General features: G+C 49.7%; 1 protein-coding gene across 6 annotated transcripts in view; it reads left to right on the top strand.

The window, feature by feature from the left end:
• ST8SIA5 (ST8 alpha-N-acetyl-neuraminide alpha-2,8-sialyltransferase 5) overlaps positions 1-25,944 on the top strand; it is a 75,729-nt gene that overhangs the window by 24,898 nt on the left and 24,887 nt on the right. For 3 of the 6 annotated variants that reach the window (XM_070361986.1, XM_070361988.1, XM_005908078.2), the window contains exons 2-3: positions 5,573-5,680; positions 21,227-21,319. In XM_070361986.1, coding sequence (XP_070218087.1) covers positions 5,573-5,680; positions 21,227-21,319 — 201 coding nt within the window. The remainder of the gene's footprint in view (positions 1-5,572; positions 5,681-21,226; positions 21,320-25,944) is intronic. The other 3 variants (XM_070361987.1, XM_070361989.1, XM_005908079.2) reach the window with 1 other exon arrangement.

The following is a 25,944-nucleotide window of genomic DNA, read 5'->3' as shown; positions in this document are numbered from 1 at the left end:
AGACTTCTTCTCAGCTGGTGCTCCAACAGCTGTCTTGTCTTCTCTGGCAGAGAACACAGAGTGACATGTGTTTAAATTGTGTTATTAGATTTAAGCTGTAGGTTATTAGACTTAAGTTTATGTTATTAGATTTAAGCTCTTATATGTGTGTTCACATTTACATATCTGCTTTTGTGGGCTGTTTATATCCTTAGGTTGAGGATTATTTCTCCTTTTGACAGGTGAGGAAACTGAGGCTTCAGAAGGTAAAAATGCCAAGAGTCACATGATTGCAAAAGGGAGTGGGCTCTGGGGGCGTCTCTACTCAGGAATCTTTGGAGGCAGCAACGGGGCAGCTGCAGGCACAGGTGACGGAGAGGCTCTGGGAGTGCCTTCTTATCCAGCAATGTCTCCCTTATCAAACTTTTGCTGCTGCCTGAAATCCCACCAAAGGCAGGCCCGCAGCCTGGCCAGTCCGGTTTCTGACACCTGGGAAAGGCAGTTTCTGTGGCGAGCACTGCACAGGACATGGGCCAAGCCCTGGCCCTGCATCCTCGGCTCTGCTTTTCCAGTGCCCTCAGCCCCAGCCCCACGCCCTGGCCTGTGGCCCTTCAAATCCAGCCTCTCCATGCCTAGTGCCCACTACTAATGGTCCTCCAATTATATATCCTACAACTCATCTCTTGGCGTGAAAGTTAGAAACACCTGCTACCACCCCAGGAAGGTTGGACCCAGTGAGCCATCTGGAGTGTGCCCTCTGCCCCTGCTCCCCGAATACCTTGCTTCTTCCTCTTTCCTGGGACGTGAAAACCTCCTGCTCTAATTTTCACCAAGGATCCTGGAGTTTTAGAACCTAAAGCTGCCTGAGTCAGCCCCCTTTTCCCCACTCCACTTGCTTCAGGGCTCTTGGGGAAGACTACTTTACACCTGGTTTACAGGCAAGTCTATAAAGGCTGTTCCGTTCAGTTCAGTTTAGTTCAGTCACTCAGTCGTATCCGACTCTTTGCCACCCCATGGACTGCAGCACACCAGGCCTCCCTGTCCATCACCAACTCCCAGAGTTTACTCCAGCTTTTGCCTATTGAGTTGAGATGCCATCCAACCATCTCATCCTCTGTCGTCCCCTTCTCCTCCCACCTTCAATCTTTCCCAGCATCAGGGTCTTTTCAAATGAGTCAGCTCTTCACATCAGGTGGCCAAAGGATTGGAGTTTCAGCTTCAGCATCAGTGCTTCCAGTGAACACCCAGGTCTATAAAGGACTATCTGCCTGTAGGGATGACATACAAAGAGCAGGTGCAGAGGACCAGCGACTCAGGGCAGAATGTGTGGTGCTGAAGGGGTCGTGAGAGAGAGTTAGAGTTGAGCTGACAGAGCTGGGGCTCAAGGAGAAGAAGGCTTTTCAGCTGGACTTTGAACTTTGGGTGGGAGTCAGGTAAATGGGAGATGGGATGAGGTTGAGTGGGAATGCCCAGGGCAAAGGCTTGAGAGTCCAAATGCCTTGGTGGGTCACGAGGCTGAGGTTTCCCTGGGCTGCAAGTCAAGCTGCAGGGCAGCTGCTGGAAGGGCCCCTGAGTTGAGGGTTTGGAACTTGTCCTTTGGCAGTGGGGATTCTTGGAAGGTTCTGAAACAGAGGAGGTGGCTGCTGGCATGGTCATTAGGAAGCAGCTCTGAGAGAGTGTCAGGGTACATGGAGACCAGAGATGAACTTGGAGGCAGCTGGCTTCCATGCTCTACTGACCTGAGGAATGTAGAAAAGACAGTGACTCCGGTCTCCGCCTGCAGAGCCCGAGGAGGCCACGGCTGGAAGCATGTATATTTTTAATCCAGTCCATATATTTTAATAACCCTTCATAATTTTGGGGGGATATTATTAACGCTCAAAATACTTCAAGCTAAGCTTCAGCAGTACGTGAATTGAGAACTTCCAGATGTACAAACTGGATTTAGAAAAGGCAGAGCAACCAGAGATCAAATTGGCAACATCTGCTGAATCATAGGAAAATCAAGGGAATTCCAGAAAAACATCTACTTCTGCTTCATTGACTACACTAAAGCTTTTGACTGTGCAGATCACAGCAAACTGTAGAAATCTTCCTGACCCAGGAATCAAACTGGGGTCTACCTGCATTGCAGGAAGATTCTTTCCTAACTGAGCTATCAGTGAATGGCCCTTCTGTGTCACAGTTCCTGCTAAAATATAGTAAGTGATGTTTTCTTAGTAGTTTGTCACTTCTGCAACCCTGGGAGGGACTGTCTTGTGAAGGGACACCCTGTCTCAGCAGCCAGTCTGGGCAAGAGAGTGGCGGTGTTGCTGGCTGACCCACTTGGTGGAGGACATGAGTCTTGCTGGCTGGACTCTTTCTAAGGAGCCTGTGAGTTTTCTAGCTGGCTGCTGGGCTGGGAATTGCTTGAATGTGCTTGTGAATCGGCTAATTTGCAAAATTTCGGGTGGAAATACTAGTTTTCTTGGCCAATAGGTATTCTGGTACAGACTTTTAGGTTGGTTTTTAGAGTCAGAAGTTGCTATATTTAAATCTTAGGTTGGCCACTTGATAGCCTTGTAACCTTGGGCAAGTTCCCAAACCTCTCTGAGCTAAACATTTCATCAACTGTAAATGCAGAGAATGGGACTTGCCACATGAAGCTGTTGTAGGAGTGGAGAGCATGTATGTGAAGGGCTCACAAAATGTTTCCCCTCCTAATAAACCAAATCCAAATTCTTTCTAAGAAATACCTAATAATATTTCCTCAAAATATTTCTTTGAAAGGAAACATAACCCCTTCAAATCAATAAACAAGTAAATGAATAGTTTATTTTATAGATGCTTACAATGCATTTATAAATGATTATGTGATGTTGTTTAGTCACTACTGCTGCTGCTAAGTCACTTCAGTCGTGTCCGACTCTGTGTGACCCCATAGACGGCAGCCAACCAGGCTTCCCCGTCCCTGGGATTCTCCAGGCAAGAACACTGGAGTGGGTTGCCATTTCCTTCTCCAGTGTGTGAAAGTGAAGTCGCTTAGTCGTGTCCAACTCTAGCGACCCCATGGACTGCAGCCCACCAGGCTCCTCCGTCCATGGGATTTTCTAGGCAAAAGTACTGGAGTGGGGTGCCATTGCCTTCTCCGTTAGTCACTAAGTCATATCCAACTCTTTGCGACCCCATGGACCATAGCCCACCAGGCTCATGGAATTTCCCAGACAAGAATACTAGAGTGAGTTGCCATTTCCCTCTCCAGAGGATTTTCCTGACCCAAGGATCGAACCTGAGTCTTCTGCTTGGAAGGTGGATTCTTTACCACTGAGCCACCATGGAAGCCCGAATATGTGATGGGTTTATAGAAGTATGCAATATTTGTATTGTGGATAGATAAGTATATAAAGGAACTTCTCCTATGGTCCAGTGGCCAATACTCTGAGCTCCCAAGGCAGGGGGCCTGGGTTCGATCCCTGGTCAGAAACTAGATCCCACATGTCGCATCTAAGACCTGATACAGCCAAATAAATAAATAAATATTTGGGCTTCCCTGGTGGCTCAGACAGTAAAGCATCTGCCTGCAATGTGCGAGACCATTTTATACCGTTTTATACAGTCCATGGGGTCGCAAAGAGTCGGACACGACTGAGCAACTTCACTGGTTGAAGAATATAAAGATCTCGAGCCAGAACAAGTGCAATGCTGCTGCTGTTCCCTGAACACGCTAGAAACTGAAGGGCACTTTGCTGCAGCTTCAGGCTCTGTCCTGCGAGTTGTGCCTGTTCTGCCCCCAGTTCCGCTCTGCTGTGGAGGCGGAGAGAATCCGAATCACTTGGCAAAGCATCCACTGAGCATCTCATGTGTGCGGCCCTTCTGCTCACAGGGCCCCGAGGGCCTCTTCCGCCCAGCGTCTGGCTGGAAACCAGGCTGACTCACAGGCAGGAGGCAACCTGTCTTGCCATCGAGGACACAGCTCAGTCCGGTGATTGAGGACACAGCTCAGCCTGGTGATACTTCCGGTCAAGCACTTTGGAGATGTCGAGACCGCTCTCCTGACTCGAAAGATAGGAACAGAGGCCAAGAGAGACGTGGAGACTTCACTGGGGTCACTCAGCTCATTAGTGGCTGGTCCGGGTGGACCAGAGCCCAGCTCTGACCACCATCCCTGCCCCATTCCCCTTAGCAGAGGCTGTTTATTAAAGGGCTTTATTTTTAGGGGTTTAAGAGTTTTATTTTTGTTTGTTTGTTTTATTCTCCACTTTCACAGTGAAGTTTATCCCACGTGCCAGAGTCTTTGATGGGACTTGAATATTCACATTTGAGGGCAAAGCCAGCCTCTAGGAGGTGCACTGGAGCTCAGTGTGGTGGGCAGGGGTTCCCTACAGGGGACATTTGGCAATGTCTGGAGACAGTTTTGGTCATCACGGCAGGAGGGTGGGGCAGGAGGTACTGCGGGCCTCGGAGGGTAGAAACCAGGGATGCCGCTCACCAGGGGTGCACAGGACACCCCCCAACAAGCACTGTGCCGCCCCAAATGACAGCAGCGCCAGACCGAGCCGCCCTGGTGATGGGGCGGCAGCACCCTTTGGTCTGTAGCCTTCTCTTTGGACCTGGGCAGGTTCTCTCCGAGAAACCCAGCCATGGCCAAAGTTTTGGGGCAGCGTGGCTGGGACCAGACGTACACAGTAAGCCTCTTTTCAGCTCTACGCAGCTGTTTTCAGCCTAGTATCTCCCTACATGAGGCCAGCAGCGCAGAGCTCCTCTGGGTCAAGCCTCCTGCCATCTGTCTGTCTTGGGGGCAGATAGAGGGCCCAGCCTGCTTGAGCTTAAGGCAGGGGCCCTGGGGGCGTGGAGGTGGGTAGTAGCTAATGTTCCTTATGAACCTAAAGCAATTTTCCTGCCTGCCACTCCATTTTGCACCCTTACCTTCTGCGGCCCCGGCACCGCACCTTCCAAAGCTTTCTAGATCTGTGTCTGGAGAATAGATTTGCTTCTTACAAGCAGTCAGGGCTCTTCTCTCTGGCCTAAGGCAAGTGACCCATCTGCTTTTGCTCTTCCAGAATGTTGTCTCTGGCCCCCTTCTATGCCTCCTCTCCGCAGGCCCTTATTATGCCTTTGCTGCATTTCAGTCAGGCTCGGGGAGGGAGCGAAGAGAACCAGGTGTGTTGAGTTCATCTCTTAAACAGGAGGCCTGTCCTTATGTGTTGGAAAACTAGATTTCCTTAAAAACTCTGCTGTGTGTCTGCCCTCTGAGGAAGGTGAAGAGCTGAGGAGCTGGAGCGAGTTGCTAGAGGCGGCATTGAAGGATGCACCAGACGGGGTAGAGGAGCTTGGTGACCTAGATCTCACTAAGCCTCAGTGTCTCTGCATGCATGATGACGCGTAACCCTGGCCTGCCCGTCCAGGTGAACGGAGGGCACGGATGTGGACCAGCAGAGAACCCTGTAAAGGACTCTGGTTTATTATGGTCATCCTTCTGGATGGACAGCACTCTCGTCTCCATTAGGCGTGGTCAAGGCAATGTGTCACGTGGCACATGCTGGACTGCGGCTCCCTGGTGACGGGCTTACCCAGCACGTGAGCATTAGTACCGACTACCTCGTTCTCTTGCCAGAGGCCTCCAGTTTGGTTGGCAGAGTGGTGACCAGTTGGCCAATTGGACGGGGCTCTTTAATGTCACGGACGACCCGACAGTGCAGAGCGGCAGTGACTCCAGTTCCAGGTACAGACCCCCGGTGAACAACCAGGGAGCGGGGGGAAGCTCTTCTCGGGGCGACCCTGCAGCCTCTGCCCCTCCGGGCTGCCCTCAGGGAAGAAGCAGTTTCAGTGCAATGGCCCAGAGCTCACCCTGGCATCTGACCTGGGCTGCTTAGATAGGAGGGTGAGGGCCAGGACCCAGCCAGAGCAAAGCAGGGACTCGCCGCCCCCTCTCTTGGAATGAGGGTTGGGGGCGATGGACTGGGAGTCTGGGTCTCCAGCCTCCATTTGAGGTTGGGGCAATATTCCACCCCTCCTGGAAGGATTTTGGGGTGTGTAGGTATGTGTCAGTGTGACATCAGGGTGGGCAAAGACCATTGGTTTCCTGCTCCTCTGAAATCCACAGAACAGGCTGTCCCTACTCTGCCCAGCCTTGGCTGGGCTGACCTTGGCTGTACTAAGTTGCTCAGTCATGTCCAACCCTGTGGACTGTAGCCCACCAGGCTCCTCTGTCCATGGGATTCTCCAGGCAAGAATACTGGAGTGGGTTGCCTTTTCCTCCTCCAGAGGATCTTCTCAAATCAGGGGTCGAACCCACATCTCTTGTGTCTCCTGCGTTGGCAGACAGTCTCTTTACCACTAGTGCCACCTGGGAAGCCCTTGACCTTGGTTGGGGAAGAACCATTTTCACCAAGATATGATACTGAGAACTGACATTTATGCCATCACATGGTTATTTCTTCTTGATCTGCTGTAGTGTTTGGAGCTAAAATCAGTAATGAGGGGCATTCTGTATATCCAGGAGAAGGAACTATTTGTAGAACAAATGAAAATGGAGTGTTCTCAGGTGGAACGCACTCATTGTGGGTAGGGTGGGGGTGGGGTGTGGCAGGGGTGGTCATTTCAGGGAATTTTTTCAGACAAGGTGGAATGCTGTCTCTGCTTGAAGGAGGGTGTGGCTGCAACCTGCCCACTAAGGTTTTCTCCGGGCTAAGTTATTTGGTTTCTTAATTTTTGCATTTCCAAGTGCAGGCTAACTATTAGATTAATTTCCCTGGGAAAGAGGCCTGGGTTTTTGTTGCTGTCCATTTTGACACTAAAACATCAAATTGACCCTGCAGAAGAGAAGTAGTATGTTTTTCAGGGGCTTCAATATGCGTGATTTTATCCAATGCTTTGAAAAAGAGACGATGTGGCTCCAATGTCAGACGCCGATGGGGGAGGTGAATAGACAGGCCTGGGGTGTGGGGCAGCCACGGGCCATGGCCTAGGATCAGGGTCTTATTCTGACTCTTTAGGAGCCTAGTTCTTTCCATATATCTGTGGTGGGAGCCCTGGCCTGGCACTTGGCGCCTGGGAGTGTCACCCAGTGAGAGGACAAGTCCTGACTTGTCTGTTCCATTTGAGCTTCCAACATTGGCTTCTGCTGTGTGACCCGCCCACCCAGATGCCCCGGGGTGTCTAGGTAAGTCTGCAGGAGTCTGTCTCCCTGGGAAGGACTCCCTGAAGGGTTCACAGAGAGGGTTTGGCTAGAAAATCCTCATCAGCTGAGTAAGATGGGACAGCCCTTGGGAGGCTGTTCTGGGCAGATGTCCTGGGCTGGGGCTGAGACCACTGCACAGATTCTGCTTCTGGCTTTTCCTACTGCCAGCAGCTTTTGTCTCTTTGTCCTTTCCCTGCAATTTTGTCTCTGATTTCTGTGCCTTTCTCACCCTACCTAGTCTCTCCTCTTCCTTTCCTCCTGCCGCCCTCTCTGGGTCCACTTTTCTTTCTCAGTCCCTGTGTCCGGCCTCTCTCCTCCTCTCTCTCATCTCCTTTGCCCTTGATCCTCTCTCCCGCTCTCAGCAGCCTCCCCTCCCTGTCTCCCTGGGCCCCTCGGGTTCAGACACACCGCCGCCTCCATTGGGTGCCCCTTATTTAACATCGTCACCAGCTGAGCTGGTTTCCTTCCGGAGAGCTGCCGTTTGACCAAGAGCCCCCTGAGCCCCTGAATAAATGTGATGACCTCACATTCCAAGTTCTTCTTGGGCACTGCCAACTTAGATCCCTATTTCTGATTGACCTCGAAACTCCCCACATAGGTGAGAAAACACAGTATGCCTTTCCCATGTGCAGAAAATAATGGTTCATGTAATTAGAACCGACCCGTGTGTTGGAGATTCTTTTCTTTGCTGTGGGAGCAGCTTCTGCCTTCTTTAAAATGGACAGGACAGCTCCTTGCAGCAGACGTGCAGGACCTGGGGGAGGACCTGATGACACTGGGAAAGGACTCTGCTGAGTGAAAGTGCATCATCCCAGCAGACAAATGTCTGTGCCTGAAATACGGGATGAACTTCGTGGTATTATTTGCCTACTGAATAATTCAGCGCATGCCATATTTTGCTATCTGTAGCTGTGTGGAGTGTTGAAATGTGGTACACCGGAAGTCATTTATTATTAACACCCGTTGGAAGGGAGGTCAGGAGGTACCATTTATAACAGAGGATAAAGATGGGCAAAAAAAAAGCAATGACTCATAAGTTATGTACTCACCCAGGAGCCACAAGAAGAAGGAGCAGGTCCAAATGATCGGTCTGGAACACTCCAAACAGGACCACAAAGAAAATCCAGGCCAGATGGTGCTCATAAAGGCCGTGGCCAGGTCTTCACTTTGGACAGGAGCTGGGGGAAGTCCAGCTGGCAAGTGTGTGTTACAAAATATACATTGACATACAGCTTTGTTAAATTCAGGTCTAGATCTAAAAGTGTCCAATAGGCATCTAAGGAGAACTGTTGTAGAGAGCAGATAGGAATAATTGGTAATCAGCAAGTGCTTCTATTAAAGTGGCTGTCTTGAAGGAGCAGGAAGGTCTTTGAAGAGAGTTCTCATCATCTTCAGATTGGGTGTTTGTGTTTCTATCTCCCCACCTAGGCAGTGATTGTGCTTCTCCCTCTTTGAATTTTCAGCACCCAGTATGGCACCAGCTCAATAAATGTTAATCGAATAAAGGATGAATTAAGCAAGGACAAAGTAAAGACTGTTGGTAAGAATTGCAGACTTCAACGTTAGTGTCCCTGAATTCTCCGTTAGAGATTTATTCCTTTGGATTAAACCTCATCTTCTCCTGGCAGTATCCTTGAAAATTAATCCCTGGGGAGGGGAAACATTGTGGAATCATAAACTCATTCTCAGTTTAGAATGACCAGAGAATTTTTTCTCTTGAGAGGAGTAGGTGGTCAGGTAGTCTGAGAATCTGGGTGGCAGGGTGGGAAAAAGGAGACTGAAGGTGGGGGTGTGTGTGTGGATAAAAACAGAAGGCAGTGGAGGCAGATGATATACTTTTGCAATAACTGACTGAGAGCTGCCCCACCCCCGCCACCCACCCCGTACCACCACCCCCACTACGGAGTACGCAATTCTGAGACGGGGACGATGGGGCAGGGGAAGGCGGGGTGAGGGGCTCTTGTACTGTCAGCTCACTGCTTTCACCTCTCCAGCCTGGCCAGCTTCTTGCAAACCCAGTGACCATCTGGAGGGCAGGGGAGGCATAGCGCCCACCTGCCAAAGTGGGCAGGCAGCGCCCACTGCCTCGGGACACTGCAGGGAAAGGTCACCCAATCTTAGGGGCTGAGGGCAGCTGAGGCAGAAGTCCCCCAGGTACTAACTCTCAGCCTGGTCTGTAGTCACGGCTCAAAAGGCTTCACTCAGCTTCCGTCAGATGGTTCCTGATCCATGTCCCACTCCTTGTCCTCCTCCAGGATCCACCTCCCACTCTGCCACCTCCTGGAAGCTTTCCCTGATAGCCACTTTCACTCCACGTTCTGTAAGATGTGTCTGCATCGGGGTTGGGGCTGGTGGATGAGTGAAAGTGAAAGTCGCTCAGTTGTGTCTGAGCGACTCTTTGCGATCCCAATAGTCCATGGAATTCTCTAGGCTAGAATACTGGAGTGGGTCTATCCTTTCCTTTTCCCGGGGGATCTTCCCAACCCAGGAATCAAACCAGGATCTCCTGCATTTGCAGGTGGATTCTTTACCAACTGATATCAGGGAAGGAGGCAATTTCTATCATCACACACACAGAGAGCTCCCCAGCAAGTGCACACGAACCCCTCTGTGCTTGCTCAGCCTTCCCCAAATCCTGAGGACGCTCCTGTGCCAGAGAACGGGGCTGGACCACCTGTGCGTGCAGTGTCAGGGCCCTCCAAACCTTCTTACTTCAGACCCAGGCCACAGGCAGCCCCTTCTCCCAGGGTGCATACAACCTTGGCCCCCTGGTCTGGAACCACATGGCAGGAGATGGTTTGCAAAGACAGGGAAGGACCACTTCTAGAGCAGAGCTGAGGACAGAGTTTCCCTGCGCTGCTGCGCTTCCACTTGGGGTGCTGGGGACTTCTCGAGGGGAAGGAAGGACCAGCACAGGAGTGGCGGGCAGGCCCCAGACTGGCGGCACAGTCGCCTCTTTGCTCCGCAGAACAGCAGGCCCAGTGAATGTGTGTCTCTTTCTGAAAGAAAGAGCCTTTCTTTCTGGGTCAAGGTCTGCGTTCCAGGCGAGCGTGTATGCCTGGGGTGTGGAATCATCATATTTCAGAGCTGGAAGGAACTTGACTGAATTGAATTTAGCATTTTATTATGCTGTCTTGAATTGTTCCCTAATTGTTTCATGACAGTGTATAATTAGGGAATAAATTGTGTGATGCAGCTGGTGAGGGCTCCAGGAGCCTAGGGTACAAGTCGGAGGTGCTTCTGTGGAGGGGAGGGACTTGGATTGGACGTGGACAGGTGATGATGCCATGGCTGAGCGCTACCAGGGGCTGGCTGTGTGCCGGGCACGGTGCTGGGCGCCTGATGCGTTACCCTCAGACTTTGGGGGAGGGGGGTGCTGTCATTGCCCCCATTTTACAGAAGAGGAACGGAGTCCCCACTTCCAGGTGGTGGTGGGTGGTGGAGCTGGAACACACCCCTTGCTCTGTAACTCTGAGTCCCAGCACTCGTGGGCCATGCAGAGGGATTCTACTTTCCGGGCTGTGGATGGACATCCAAGGTTGGGTTAGGTTGGGTCTCCTTGGCTGTCCTTGCCAAGTCCTCTCAGCTCCTGGCTGTTACACTGGACTAAAATGACCGTATTGGTCTAAGCAGGTAACCGACATGCACGTTTTCTCCCAGTGCTGTCATGGGCAGTATAGGCAAGAAAAGACGATCTTTAGGGGCTCTCATCCCCTCCTCTCCTATCTCTTTCCCACTTTTGACCTTCTGCGCTCTCCTTCACCCCCAACCACTATGCTTTGTGTTCCTTCTGTCTCCTCCTGGGGGTCCTGGATTTCAAAGAGGAGCCCTGGGTGGCAAGGTTAGCCCAAGAGAAAGACTTTTCCACGGAGGACTTACAGAGGAGGTGTGGTGACAGCTTTGAGGGGTGGGGTCTGCACGTCTGCATTTGAGTGCAGGCTGGCTTAGCATAAGCCTTTTGGGTCAATTTTTGCTTCTAGGGAAAAGGACATACATAAATAAATAAGAGATTAGGAGAGTAGTCTGAATTTGGGGGTCACCTGCATCAACACGAGTATTGTGAGAGAATTAGATTATCGAGAGAGAGGATGCAGAGTCATCAGCAGTCTTTGGGTGGAATTGCCTCCTTATTTGGTTGAGTTTAAAATGGAAAAATTCTGCCTGTGGTTCTGATATGCTATCTGGATGTTCTTCTTTGCTTTTTGACGGCCAGATTTTTCTATGAATATCCCTTAAGTTTAGCAGATTATTTGGAATGAAACTACTTTTTTTTTTTTAAGATTCCTCATTCTATTAATTTATTTTAAATAATGGATGAAAAATAAATAACCAGAACTCTTGGGCTCCATCTAAGTAAGATGGCACTGCTTCTCCCTTTGCTCCCACGCACCCAGTGTGGGCTTCTGGTGGCAGGCAGAGGAGGCCAACTGGAAAGCGGGGCTGTTAAGGCCCCAAGAGGCCTCGGATGGTGTCGTTCCGTGAGCTCTCCTGGCCACCAAGCTTTGTGGCCCTTGGCTGTGTCTGAATTGAGTCTCCTGGCCAAATAACCACCGACATCAGCCTTTCTGTGCCTCAGTTGCCTCCTCCTCTGTGAAACTCCCACTTTGCTCTGTCACCAGCGAGGTCCCCTGGGTGGGCTCACAGCTAGGTGGGAGGTGTTCCCCTTGGGGCTGGCTTTTCACATCAGATGACCCGGCCCTACCCCTTCCTCACCCTCCAGTCAGCTCCCCAGACTCTCTGTCCCTCCCTCCAGCGGTCCGTTCTTCTTCCTTTCCTTCACGGCTCCCATGCTTCCTGCCTCCTGGACCATCATCAGGAATTTCATACGAGTCCCTTAGCAAAGACAGGAGTCCACAGAAAGGAGTGAGAATGGAAGGAAATGGAGAATGGAAAGGACAGGGGCTCTGGGGTCTGGTTAAGAGGATCAGCATCCATCTGGGAATCAGTTTAGGGGATGCTTAGAAGGGAAGACAGCAAGGCTCTCCAGGTGCCCACTCCATGTAGTCATGCATAGCCCCCAACCCCTTCTTTGATGTCAGTGGAGGCTGTGCTGGGACCGTGGGCAGTGGGGCTCCTGGAGCCTCGAAGAGAGGCCGGTCCTTCACTGCAGGTCTCCCCTCTGGGACTGCAAACCTTCCCTCCCTCACGCTCAGCTGGGGCTCCTTGATTTACCTTCTGGAACCTCCTAGAACACTTCCGTCTGCTCTTCATCCAGCAGTTCCTTCACACGTCAGGGAATCCCATTCTCTCTACCTCACCTGAGACCCACTCTTCATATGCTCACTGTCTTAGTCTGTGCACGCTGCTCTGATGAAATACCACACACCAGGAGGCTCATCAACAACAGGGATTTGCTTTCCGCAGTTCTGGAGGCTGGGAGTCTGAGCCTGCGTGGTCGCCAGCACGGTCAGGTGAGGACCCTGCTCTGGGTGGCAGATGGTGTCCTCACATGGTGGAAGGAGCTAAAGAACTCTGTGGGGCCTCTTTTATAAAGGTGCAAATCCATTCAGGGGCACCACCCTCATGACCTCATTACGCCCAAAGGCCCCATCTCCTGATATCATCACCTTGGGGGCTAGGGTTCCAGCATATGAATTTGGAGGGGACATGCATTCAGTTCAGTGAATGCACCCGCTCCTTCACTTTGAGCCTCCACAGTCTCTGCCTCCAGCACCCCCTACTTCCCGTCTTGCCTCAACCCACACCAGCTGGGGCTCTTGTCTCCCCTGCCACTGGCTGCTCCTGAATGACACAGGGACCTCCCTGGCCTCCTGTTGTCTTGAACACCATCAGTACCTGGGGACGACGTGGTGTATGCGAGAGACATACACTGCTGGATGGGCTTCATCTTCTCTCAGCCAGTGACTGCTGGGGCTCAAAGTATTGTAGTCCCCAGTGAATTCCATGGTCCAGATGGAGCTCTGGAGGGGGGTTCAGGCCGGACAGGGGAGCCGTCTCTGGGGCAGGCTTATGGGGAAGGGCTAGGAGGAAGGACAGAGACAGACTCTGCACCCTAGACCGAGGGCATGCTGAAATGAGGCCCCCTCAGCCTGCAAAGCTGGAGCCCAGGCCTGTGTGGGAGGGGACCCAGTATTCAACAGTTGCAGTCACGTTTGCATTTGCCTTCTCACTTAACAGAGGCCGTCCCCTGCTGATCAGGCAGCCAGCAGTGCCCAGCCCTGCCCCTCACCTCCCCAAGGGCACAGAGACGGGGCAGGGTGGATGCAGCCTGGTGCCAGCATCGGCCTTGGCTGCCGGAAGCCAAGTGGCATCTGAGCTGAGCTGCTCTCCTGATGTGACCGGCGGTGACTATTTATACTTGGGAGGTGTCCTGCCAGCATCTCCTCCCCTTTGAACTGGGTAGAGATCGTCTTTCCAGAATTGAAAGAAGAGATAGTGACTAGCTCACCTTGAGAGGCTCGTGGAGTTAGGGAGGTTGGAGAAATTGCTGCTCTCAGTCTTCTAGTAGCTCAAGGGAATGCTTGAGATATTTAGAGAAAAAGCCGTGGCTTAAAGGGGCATTTGTTAGTGATTTCCAATAATAAGAGTCATAACCCCATTACAGAAAGTGTATAAAAATGTAGAAAAGAGTTTTTTTTTTTAATTTTTAAATAATTCTGTACTTAGAGCAACCTTCTATTAATATCTTGTTATCATCCTTTCCCATGGGTTCACATATATGTATATATAATTTTTTTTGGAGACCATAGTTTTGTAGCTTGCTTTTTTCACCCAGTATTATCGTATAATCATTTTCTCATGTCATTATACACAAACATTTCAGCATCATTTTGATGTCTGCATGATGATCAGTATCCAGACCAAACAGGGATTTCTATGGCTTCCTCCAGAATGCCATCCTGGGGCCTCCTCTCAGAAGCAGAATCGAGGAATGACCCAGTGTGGCAGTGCTTCTTACAGTCTTATTTCCTCAAGTCGTTTATCTTTAGAGACTGAGATGAAACAGCACAGCCTTCTAAAAGCAAAGCCCGGATAGGCTAGAGAAAGAAGCAAGGGCTATATTAAGTGAAAGTGAAGTGAAGTCGCTCAGTCACGTCCGACTTGTTGCAACTCCATGGACTGCAGCCCTCCATCCATGGGGGATGGATGGAATCCCAGGCTCCTCCGTCCATGGGATTCTCCAGGCAAGAATACTGGAGTGGGTTGCCATTTCCTTCTCCAGGGGATCGTCCCGACCCAAGGATCGAACCCAGGTCTCCCACATTGCAGTCAGATGCTTTAACCTCTGAGCCACCAGGGAATCCCAAGGGCTATGTTAGCTCTATTTTTTCAGATGGAAAAATGAGGCTTTAGACCTCGGCCTGGAGTGATTGTAATTACCTGGCTGAGGTACCACATGCAGTGTTTTCAGGGTGCCTGGGATTTTTTCAAATCATCAGGTGTGGTAAGACACAGAGATGTGGAAATGACTTTCAGGAAGGAGGAGGTTTTTATACTTACAGATCCTGATAAATGGGAAGCACATGATACCACATAGGGCCACGCGGGAAGGCACCAGCGTCAGTCAAGAAGCAGAAGGAGCAAAGGGGGAAAAGCGGACAAGAGCCTTTCTTGTGGTTTCTATGTAAGGAACGGATGAGCAGGCACGTGGGCTTAAGATTGGCTTGTTTAAATAATTTCAGAGGGCTCTGGGGCAGAGAGCTGCCGCAGTTGTCTGGTAGCTGGCCTGTGGGTGGTTAGGGCAGAGGGATAGGTGGCCCTAAGTGTGAGAGGAGGAGAAAGAGGAGGAGGAGGAGGTGGTGGCGAGTGTGAGCTCTGGATTGCTTGGTTTGCACATGAAAGGTGTGCTCACAGGGTTTGGTTTGGTTTTGTTTTTACCATATCTAGGAATTGATTCGGAGAAGGCAATGGCACCCCACTCCAGTACTCTTGCCTGGAAAATCCCGTGGACAGAGGAACCTGGTGGGCTGCAGTCCATGGGGTCGCTGGGAGTCGGACACGACTGAGCGACTTCACTTTCACTTTTCACTTTCATGCATTGGAGAAGGAAATGGCAACCCACTCCAGTGTTCTTGCCCAAAGAATCCCAGGGACCGGGGAGCCTGGTGGGCTGCCGTCTATGGGGTCGCGCAGAGTCGGACACGACTGAAGTGACTTAGCAGCAGCAGCAGCAGCAGCAGGAATTGATTAGCTCTAGGAGAGGCAGACTCTCTGGGACCGGGAAGGCCCCAGATGTCAAAGCATCAGAAACACAGTTAATCCATGGAGTTTGCAGCAGAGATGCAGTGATCAGGGACATCCCATCCCTGTCAAAGCAGAACTCAGCATGGGCTTTACCCTTAGGGTGATGGGGGAGAGGTTTCCTAATAGCAGCATCAGGAAAATGGCAGCCAATCCAGATGGTGGAGAACTTCTGAGTTGTCCATTTCTTTCTTAGCTCTGTCATCAACCAGCTGAGGGACTGTAAGCACGTCTCTGACTCACTGGGCACCATTGGCAGGTCTTGTCCTTTCATGGCAGGAGAAAGGGGAAGAAGGCGAATAGACATTTTCTGGGCACTTCCTGTGTGCCAGACACTATACTAATGCTTTCTTTGAGATTCTCATCATTATCTTATCTCAGCCAATTATCTTATCTTGTCACGGGTGTACTTCCATTTTTTATACTGATTTTGCAAATGAGGAAACTAAGGCTCATGGAAGTGATGGGCCCCTGGCTAGGGATGGGCAAAGAAGGATGTGAACCCTATTCTGAAACCCTTGCCATCTAATAGCCACTAAACACACCACGTGAGACCTTTTGGAATCACTGAACTGCCAAGTGATGATATTGGGGATTCAAGAGAAAGGGAGACCCAGTGGAGGCTGCCAGAGTGAAAGTGAGGATGGCTTGTGACAGTGACGAAGGGGCTGGCTGATCAAAGGGAGGTGCTGATTGGCTTTAACTTCCTTCGAGAGTTTCTTTTGTTTGCTGTGCTTAGTTCCTCAGTCATGTCTGACTTTTTGTGACCTCATGGACTACAGCCCGCCAGGGTCCTCTGTCCATGGGGATTCTCCAGGCAGAATACTGGCCTGGGTGCTATGCCCTCCTCCAGGGGATCTTCCCTAGCCAGGGATCAAACACAGGTCTCTTGCATTGCAGGCAGATTCTTTACTCTCTGAGCCACCAGGGAAGCCAGTAAACATTCCCTTGTTTATGGATCATTAATTCATAGAATTGTTCTGGCTTGGTTAGTTAAGTGGGAAACACTGAGGAAACTTTGAGATTGTATTTTAGTGCTGGATGGGACTTCAGATACCACCTCATTCAAATTATTTAGGAAGAGAAAAAAGAGGCTCAGAGAGGTGAAGCGATTTACCCAAAGCCACACGGCTGGTTTAGAGGCATATCCTGGGTGTGTCTGTAAGTGTCCCAACTCCTGAGAACCCTAGTATAAGTTTCCTCTTAATTATCTTCTACATCATTAGAATCTGGAACTTTTCTTAGTAGCAGCCTGAGATCATGGCTTCAGAAGACCCAGGGATTCCCAAGGGCTTAGTGTCATTGGCTGTGGTTGCAAATGATGATCTTTGTGATGAGACACAAAGAGAAAGTGAAGTCGCTCAGTCTTGTCTGACTCTTTGCGACCCCATGGACTGTAGCCTATCAAGCTCCTCCATCCATGGGATTTTCCAGGCAAGAGTGCTGGAGTGGATTGGCATTCCCTTCTCCGGGGATCTTCCTGACCCAGGGATTGAACCTCGGTCTCCTGCTTTGCAGGCTGATTCTGTACCTTCTGAGCCTCCAGGGAAGCTACTGACTGGTTGAACCTAAATTGCATGGAGGACCCTAGCTACAAAGGAGTCTGGGAAATGTAGTTTTTAGCTGTCTTGTCTCTGTAGTGCAAATGTGCAGAGATAACAAAGACAGATTCCACATGTTTCAGATACTCCTCATTTGGAAAGGGAAATAGATACATAAACAGACAATTATTACAATGGTATCTGCTCTAATTAAGAGAAAATGTATAGAATAACCTGAGAGTAAGCATTAGAAAAGTCTTCCCAGAAGTGGAGGCATTTGAGGTAGGTACTGAAGGATAGATATGAGTTTGCCAAGTGAGAAAGACAATGAAAAGAGTTGTAAAAGATAAAGGAAACAGGAAAAGGGAGAGTGATATTTTAGGGTCTTCAGTGCCTCAGTTCAGTTCAGTCGCTCAATTGTGTTTGACTCTTTGCAACCCCATGGACTGCAGCACGCCAGGCTTCCCTGTCCATCACCAGCTCCCAGAGTTTACTCAAACTCATGTCCATTGAATCAATAATGCCATCCAACCATCTCATCCTCTATCATCCCCTTTTCCTCCTGCCTTTAATCTTTCCCAGAATCAGGGTCTTTTCAAATGAGTCAGTTCTTTGCATCAGGTGGCCAAAGTATTGGAATTTCAACTTCAGCATCAGTCCTTTCAATGAATATTCAGGACTGGTTTCCTTTAGGATGGACTAGTTGGGTCTCCTTGCAGTCCAAGGGACTCTCAAGAGTCTTCTCCAACACCACAGTTCAAAAGCATCAATTCTTCAGCACTCAGGTTTGTTTACAGTCCAACTCTCACATCCATACATGACCACTGGAAAAACCATAGCCTTGACTAGACGGACCTTTGTTGGCAAAGTAATGTCTCTGGTTTTTAATATGCCGTCTAGGTTGGTCATAACTTTTCTTCCGAGGAGCAAACGTCTTTTAATTTCATGGCTGCAGTCACCATCTGCAGTGATTTTGGAGCCCCCCAAAATAAAGTCTGTCACTATTTCCACTGTTTTCCTATCTATTTGCCATGAAGTGATGGGACCAGATGCCATGATCTTCGTTTTCAGAATGTTGAGTTTTAAGCCAATGTTTTCACTCTCCTCTTTCACTTTCATCAGGAGGCTCTTTTGTTCTTCTTTGCTTTCTGCCATAAGGGTGGTGTCATCTGCATATCTGAGGTTATTGATACTTATCTCAGCAATCTTGATTCCAGCTTGTGCTTCTTCCAGCCCAATGTTTCTCATGATGTACTCTGCATATAAATTAAATAAGCAGGGTGACAATACACAGCCTTGATATACTCCTTTCCCAATTTGGAACCAGTCTGTTGTTCCATGTCCAGTTCTAACTGTTGCTTCCTGACCTGCACACAGATTTCTTAAGAGGCAGGTCAGGTGGTCTGGTATTCCCATCTCTTTCAGAATTTTCCACAGTTTATTGTGATCCACACAGTCAAAGGCCTTGGCATAGTCAATAAAGCAGAAGTAGATGTTTTTCTGGAACTCTCTTGCTTTTTTGATGATCCAACAGATGTTGGCAATTTGATCTCTGGTTCCTCTGCCTTTTTTAAATCCAGCTTGAACATTTGGAATTTTATGGTTCATGTACTGTTGAAGCCTGGCTTGGAGAATTTTGAGTATTACTTTATGAAATCTGCTTAAATTCTTTTATAACATGAAAAGTAGGAGATGATTTATTTTGTATAGATAGGAGTCAATTTGTTGTATAAAATATTTTTAAATATTCTAAAATATATTTAAAATGTCTTAAATGTATGATTATAATATTTAAAATTAAATTATAGTAAAATAATAAAGAACAAATATTTACAAATATAATAGTTTTAAAGTATTACATATGAAGTTATATTTTAAATTATTTAAAATGCAAGTTGTTTAAAAAGAAGTCAATTAATTGGATAAATGTCTCAGTATTTCTAAAGCAGCACAGACGTAAGTTTGCCTATATAAGTTAGTGAGAATATATGTGAAATAGCCGCTGCCATGTTTTGGGAAGGTTTGTGGGAAATGCTCAAGGACTGACTTTATTTTAAATCCTTGGTTGTGGTCTGCAGGGCCCAGCTGCAGTCCTGGGGCTCCACCCCAACCTCTGGCTCTCCAGGGCTAGCTGTAGAGAGGCCTCTGCCCCAAGTTTAGAGGCTGAGCCTGCAGATTTCTTGACTGTGGGCCCTCCTGGGATCCCACCCTCCCAGCTTCATCAGCCCCGGTATCTTCCGACGACCTCCAGAAAGAGAGGCCGTGAGGAGAGGGTACACCTGGCCTCTGCCCTGGAGGCCCCTCTGCCTTCGTGGCCGAGTCTGGCAGGGAACTACTGTGTTTTATCTTGGTGGTCTCCCTCCCCTGCCCCTTCCCACCCCACCCCAGTCAGTGGATGTTCCCTGCGCTGGTGTGAACTGGCAGGTGTGGATGTAGGAGGTCAGAGAGCCCTTGCCAGGGGTCACCAACTGTCCATGTAGGTGGGCAGACAAGAGCATTTTGACTGAGTGCACTGCTTCGTCACCCAGCTTTGCCAACTGCCACCTACATGGCTTTGGGAATGCCATGCCATCCAACCATCTCATCCTCTGTCGTCTCCTTCTCCTCCTGCCCTCAATCTTTCCCAGCATGAGGGTCTTTTCCAGTGAGTCACTCTTCGCATCAGGTGGCCAAAGTATTGGAGTTTCAGCTTCAAAATCAGTCCTTCTAATGAACACCCTGATCTCCAGTCCTGTTCTTCCAATGAACAGGACTGATCTCCTTTAGGATGGACTGGTTGGATCTCCTTGTAGTCCAAGGGACTCTAAGAATCTTCTCCAACACCACAGTTCAAAAGCATCAATTCTTTGGCGCTCAGCTTTCTTTATAGTCCAACTCTCACATCCATACATGACCACTGGAAAAATGGGAAAATGTGTTAACCCCCAGAGCCTGCTCTGGATGCTTGATGACCGTTTATCTGATGGGCTAGTGATACAGATTAGAAGAAGATATTATGTTTAATGAAATAAGTCAGATAAAGACTAATACTATTTGGTGTCACTTATATGTGGAATCTAAAAAGTAATACAGGGCTTCCTAGGTGGCTTGGTGGTAAAGAATCTGCCCACCAATGCAGGAGACACAAGAGACATGGGTTGGATCTCTGGTTTGGGAAGATCCCCTGGAAGAGGAGATGGCAATCCACTCCAGTATTTTGCCTGGAAAATCCCATGGACAGAGGAGCCTGGCAGGCTACAGTCCATGGGGTCACCAGGAACTGGACATGACTTAGTGACTAAACAATGACAAAAAGTAAAACAAGTAATTGTGCATTCAAAATAGAAATAGAATCACAGACATGCAAAACAAACCTCTGCTTATCAAAGGGGAGAGGGGAGGGGGCAGAGATAAATTAGGAATATGGGATTAGCAGATAGAAATTACTGTATACAAAATGGATAAGAAATAAGGAGATACTGTATAACACAGGGAATTGTACCCATTATCTTGTAGTCGCCATGCTGTATACTTGAAACTAACACAATACTGCAAGTTAACTCTACTTCAATTAAAAAGGAAAAAAGTGAATACCTCCATGTAGAGTACTGGGCCCTGAACTTGGCCTGTGACAAGGGCTCAACGGTGTTGGTTGAAGTTGGTGTTGTTATTCTGCTTGAAGCTGCAGAAGGGACTGTGTTGGTCCAGGCTCTTCTACACTGACAGCATGGCCTGGAGCACCATCTGTTCAGCCTCAGTTTTCTCAGCTGGCAAATGGGGAGAAAGGATCTCACCTAGTCACAATGCGCGCATGTCAATGAGCTAATGGAAGCGGAAATTCTTTTCACAGTGGGAAAGCAGCTTGTGCTTTCTCGGCTGTGCTGTGGCTGTCGTTGCTGGACACTTCCCCAGGAGGAGGAGAAAGGGGGCAGGAGAGGGCAGGCCGAGCTGAAGGCCTGTAGACTCGCTGACCAACTCCAGGGCTGCCTCTGTCAATGACTGGTCCCAGGAGGAGTGCGAATGAGGATGTATCCAGAGCATCCTCTTTCTCCTTCAAAGTCACCATGTGGAGCCAAGCCCACTTCAAAAATGTCATGATGTACTGAAACAGGTTCATGGCTTAAATGCTTATACTCCCGGGGTACTAGGGGTGCCCACAGTAATCAGCCAAGCAGTGATTAAACCAGCGGGCCTGGAGGAAGACCCCCATCAGGCCATCTGCTGGGGAGGGCTGGTTTGCTCTACACTATTACTTTGATGGGACACCACCCCTCTGCCCCCCATTCCCACCATTGAGAACCCCAACAGGTTTTCGGGAGTCTTCCCGCTTCTCTGTGTAGTAACCTCTGTCCCTGTTGGTTCCCAGGTACTTTGAATTTTACGAGGGCCCTTTTGAGTATAACTCCACAAGATGCCTGGAGCTGAGGCACGAGATCTTGGAAGTGAAGGTGCTCTCCATGTGAGTGTGGCTGGGTGGGTGGTGGGTGCTGGGTGGTGCATGGGGGGCGGGCAGGGCAGGGGCTTGGGTGGGGGCATGGCCCAAGGAAATAAGACACTTGGTGGCTCATGAAAGAGCAAGAATTAGGTCTGATTCCCCAGGGCCTCTGGCATTTGGAGAGCCCTGGAAGGCTGGATGTAGGGATGACTGTGTTTTATGAAAAATGTCAAGTTCGCAAGGTCACCTCGGGTGACTGTGTTCCAGTCCTCGGCTCAATTACCAGCCTCCACAATTATTATCACGGAGCTCTCTTGTATAGAAATTGAAGAGGGCACAGGAGTGTCAGTCCTGAAATTCAGTACTTTGTGGCTTAAGCATTGCCTTCTTGCTATTGTCTTTTAAAATTTTTATATTTATTCATTTTTAAAATTATTATTTAAAGCATACAGCTTTCAAGTGGTACAGTTCAGTTCAGTTCAGTTCATTTGCTCAGTCATGTCCGACAATTTGCGACCCCATGAACCGCAGCACGCCAGGCCTCCCTGTCCATCACCAACTCCTGGAGTCCACCCAAACACATTTCCATCGAGTTGATGATGCCATCCAACCATCTCATCCTCTGTCATCCCCTTCTCCTCCTGCCCTCAATCTTTCCCAGCATGAGGGTCTTTTCCAGTGAGTCAGCTCTTCGCATCAGGTGGCCAAAGTATTGGAGTTTCAGCTTCAAAATCAGTCCTTCCAATGAACACCCAGGACTGATCTCCTTTAGGATGGACTGGTTGGATCTCCTTGTAGTCCAAGGGACTCTCAAGAATCTTCTCCAACACCACAGTTCAAAAGCATCAATTCTTTGGCACTCAGCTTTCTTTATAATCCAACTCTCACATCCTTACATGACCACTGGAAAAACCATAGCCTTGACTAGACAGACCTTTGTTGGCAAAGTAATGTCTCTGCTTTTTAATATGCTGTCTAGGTTGGTCATAACTTTCCTTCCAAGGAGTAAGCATCTTTTAAGTTCATGGCTGCAATCACCATCTACAGTGATTTTGGAGCCCCCCCAAAAAAGTCAGCCACTTTTTCCACTGTTTCCCCATCTATCTGCCATGAAGTGATGGGACCGGATGCTGTGATCTTAGTTTTCTGAATGTTGAGTTTTAAGCCAACTTTTTCACTCTCTTCTTTCACTTTCATCAAAAGGCTCTTTAGTTCTTCTTCACTTTCTGCCATAAGGGTACAAAAGGGTCTAAAGTAAGAAGCCCCCTTTCCACAGACCTCCCCTCCCTCAGTCTCCTTCTCAGAGGCCACCCATGTATCTTCATGCATCCTTCCAGAAAGTCCGCATAAACCAGCACCCGGATAGCAAGAGAACTGTGCCCACCCCTCCCCACCCCAGTGCATCGCTCTTTTACAACCTGTGCGAGGGAAGACACATTATATACTGGACACTCACTCACAGGACTGCCAGGAATTGAGAGGAATATGTGCCCTGTTAATCATGACAGGATGCATGTTGACTTGAAAACCATTACTGTTGACCCTTGAACAATGCGGGTTTGAACTGCATGGATCCACTTATATGCAAATGTTTGGCTAGAGTAAGCTCTGCAGTGCTACTCGGTCCGAGGTTGGTTGAATCTGTGGATGCAGAGGAACTGTGGACCTAAAGGGCTGCCCAACAGCCCTGTGCTGTTCAAGGGGCAACTGTACACTCAGATGTGGAAGAAATCGGAGCCAGGCAGTGCTGGGCGCTAATGTGGACTCAAGGGACCCTGACAGGATCCTGGCACCACCATCAGGCCCACAGGCAGGAGCTGCTGCTCCTTTAGCCATTTGACATGATCACATGATCATGCAGGTAATTGAAAGAGCATGGGCCTTGGGGTCAGGCAGACTTGGGGTCTAAAGCTGACTTGGGCCTTAGCAGCTCTGCATGTTTATACAAATCATTCAACCTCTCTGTCTTTCCTTTCCTATAAAAATGGGGCCACTATTAACCTTCTTTTAGGTTGCAGTAAATAACATACGTGAAAGTATTGTGTTGGCCAAAGAGTTCATTCCGGTTTTTCCATATGATGTCACAGGTACATAGCCCAGAAGTACGTGTCACAGCAGCACACATAATAGGTGCTCAATAAATGTGAATGTTCCCCCCAACCCCCAGCCCCTTTCCTTTCTGGAATCAGCAGCAGCAGCAGCTTTGCTGACATTCACAGACTCTATCAGCTTAGTTGTACAAGAAAGTTCTGGGGAAAAGGCCAGGTGTCCAGCTGGGATCAGTGGTGTTGTTCACGGTCCCTGTTCTGACTGAGGGTTGGGGTTAAGGCCACGTATCCAGCTGGGATCAGCGGCATTGTTCGTGGTCCTTGTTCTGACCGAGGGTCTGGGGTTAAGGCCAGGTGTCCACCTGGGATCACCTGCATTGTTCACGGCCCCTGTTCTGACCAGGGGTCTGGGGTTAAGGCCAGGTGTCCAGCTGGGATCAGTGGTATTGTTCACGGTCCCTGTTCTGACTGAGGGTTGGGGTTAAGGCCACGTATCCAGCTGGGATCAGCGGCATTGTTCGTGGTCCTTGTTCTGACCGAGGGTCTGGGGTTAAGGCCAGGTGTCCACCTGGGATCACCTGCATTGTTCACGGCCCCTGTTCTGACTGAGGGTCTGGGGTTAAGGCCAGGTGTCCAGCTGGGATCAGCAGCATTGTTCACGGCCCCTGTTCTGACCAGGGGTCTGGGGTTAAGGCCAGATGTCAGCTGTGATCAGTGGTGTTGTTCACGGTCCCTGTTCTGACTGAGGGTCTGGGGTTAAGGCCAGGTGTCCAGATGGGATCAGCAGCATTGTTCACGGCCCCTGTTCTGACCAAGGGCCTGAAGCTTCCAGAGGAAGCCGAGGAAGTGCTCCCTGTCTATCCATCCCACCCAGCCCTGTGCGGACCACATCGTGGAGGGGGCAAGGAGTTAACTGGGCCAAGAGGATTCCAGATGAGGGGGATGGTGCGTGCAGAGGCCTGGGCCAGGAAGGGCCCGCTGTGTCCCAGGCTCTGAGACTGGCCTGAGGGGACGCTGGAGCAGGGTTGCTGGAGGGCAGGCAGGGCTGGAGCTTGTGAGTCCTGCAGTGCAGGCCAGGATCTAGATTTTATCTCTGTCTGAGGGCCATGGGGCCCTTGGGAAGGTGGGAGGAGTAGGATGTAGTTGGCATTGGATACGCTCTGCCGAGGAGCTGTGACTCAGTGACAAAGATGGCTGCCCGGGCCCCTGTCAGGAGCCAAAGGTGTAAGCAGAGAGCCTGATCCTTTTTCAGAACTCCAAGATCTTAGGCCCTTAAATGTCTCCCCCTGGAAAGCCCGGGCACTGAGAGCATAACCAAGAGTTCACAAAGGGTGAATAATTAATTTTTAAAATTATAAGATGGAGACAGTTTCTTCATGGCTACCTCAGGATCCAGACAGGAAGCCTGAGAGGCCCTGTAAATGGGCCATCCTTCTGTTAGAGCCCACACCTCTACCCCATGTATTTCCTGTGTGTTTGCCTGAGTCCTTGTATCGGTTTGCTGAGGCTGCCACCACACAGTACCCCCGACCAGGGGGCTTAGACCACAGAACTTTACTTCCTCATGGCTCTGGAGGCTGCAGGTCTGAGATCAAGGTGCCGGCAGGTTAGTTTCTCCTGCGGCCTCTCTCCTTGGCTGAAACGTGGCCGTCTTCTCTCTTTTGCAGGGTCTTCCCTCTGTACCCATGTCCTAATTTCCTCTTATTGTAAGGACATCACTCGTAATGGCGTAGGGCCCACCCTGGTGATGTCATTTTAGCTTAACCACCTCTTTAAAGACCTTATCTCCAAATGGAGTCACATTCTGAGATCTTGGGGTTTGGGGCTTCAGCATAGGAATTTCGAAGAAGCTATAACACAGTCCATAATAGTCCTATCAGAGGGATCATGTTAGAAGTTCCCCAGGCCCTTAAGGGGATTCCCTCATATCTTAGTCTGTAAAGAATCTGCCTGCAATGCAAGAGACCCGGGTTCAATCCCTGGGTCAGGAAGATGCCCTGGAGAAGGAAATGGCAACCCAGTCCCCTATTCTCGCCTGGAGAATCACATGGACAGAGGAGCCTGGCAGGACTCATGGGGTCGTGAGAGTCGGCCACGAGTTAGCGGCTAAACCACCATCACCACCGGGCTCTTTGTTTCAAGCCTAAATCTCAAACATTGTGGGGTGTGATGGAACCTCATCCCGCCCCACCATCTGTGCCCACCCTCTGTCCCTTGTCAGGAACTCGTGTTAGTGGTCATGGAGCCTCTGTGTGTCTGACTCTATGTGTCTCTGCCTTTGGGGTACCCTCTCTGGTCTCCTGAGCTGAGTGGCCGTCCCAGCTGGTGACCTCTGGGCCTTGTCCCTCCTGTCTCTTTCATGTCAGTTGCCCTCCATGTGGTCTCCTGGCCCTGGAGTCTGGGCCCTTGTGGTGGGGAAACAGACTGTTTTCCAGGGAGCAACAAGCTCAGTGACTCCTTTCCTGAGTCCTCAAGCTGAGGTCAGTGGGCTCCCCAGAGCTGAAATCAGAAAAGCCAGAGACTGGCCTCTGATCTTAGTGGTTCTGATGCCACCTGGGCACCTGTGGGCTTCACTGTGGTCCAGCCCAGAGGCAAGAGCAG

The sequence above is a fragment of the Bos mutus genome, chromosome 24, assembly GCF_027580195.1.
Source record: "Bos mutus isolate GX-2022 chromosome 24, NWIPB_WYAK_1.1, whole genome shotgun sequence".
NCBI lineage: Eukaryota > Metazoa > Chordata > Mammalia > Artiodactyla > Bovidae > Bos > Bos mutus.
This window is presented reverse-complemented; position numbering and strand designations above follow the sequence as displayed.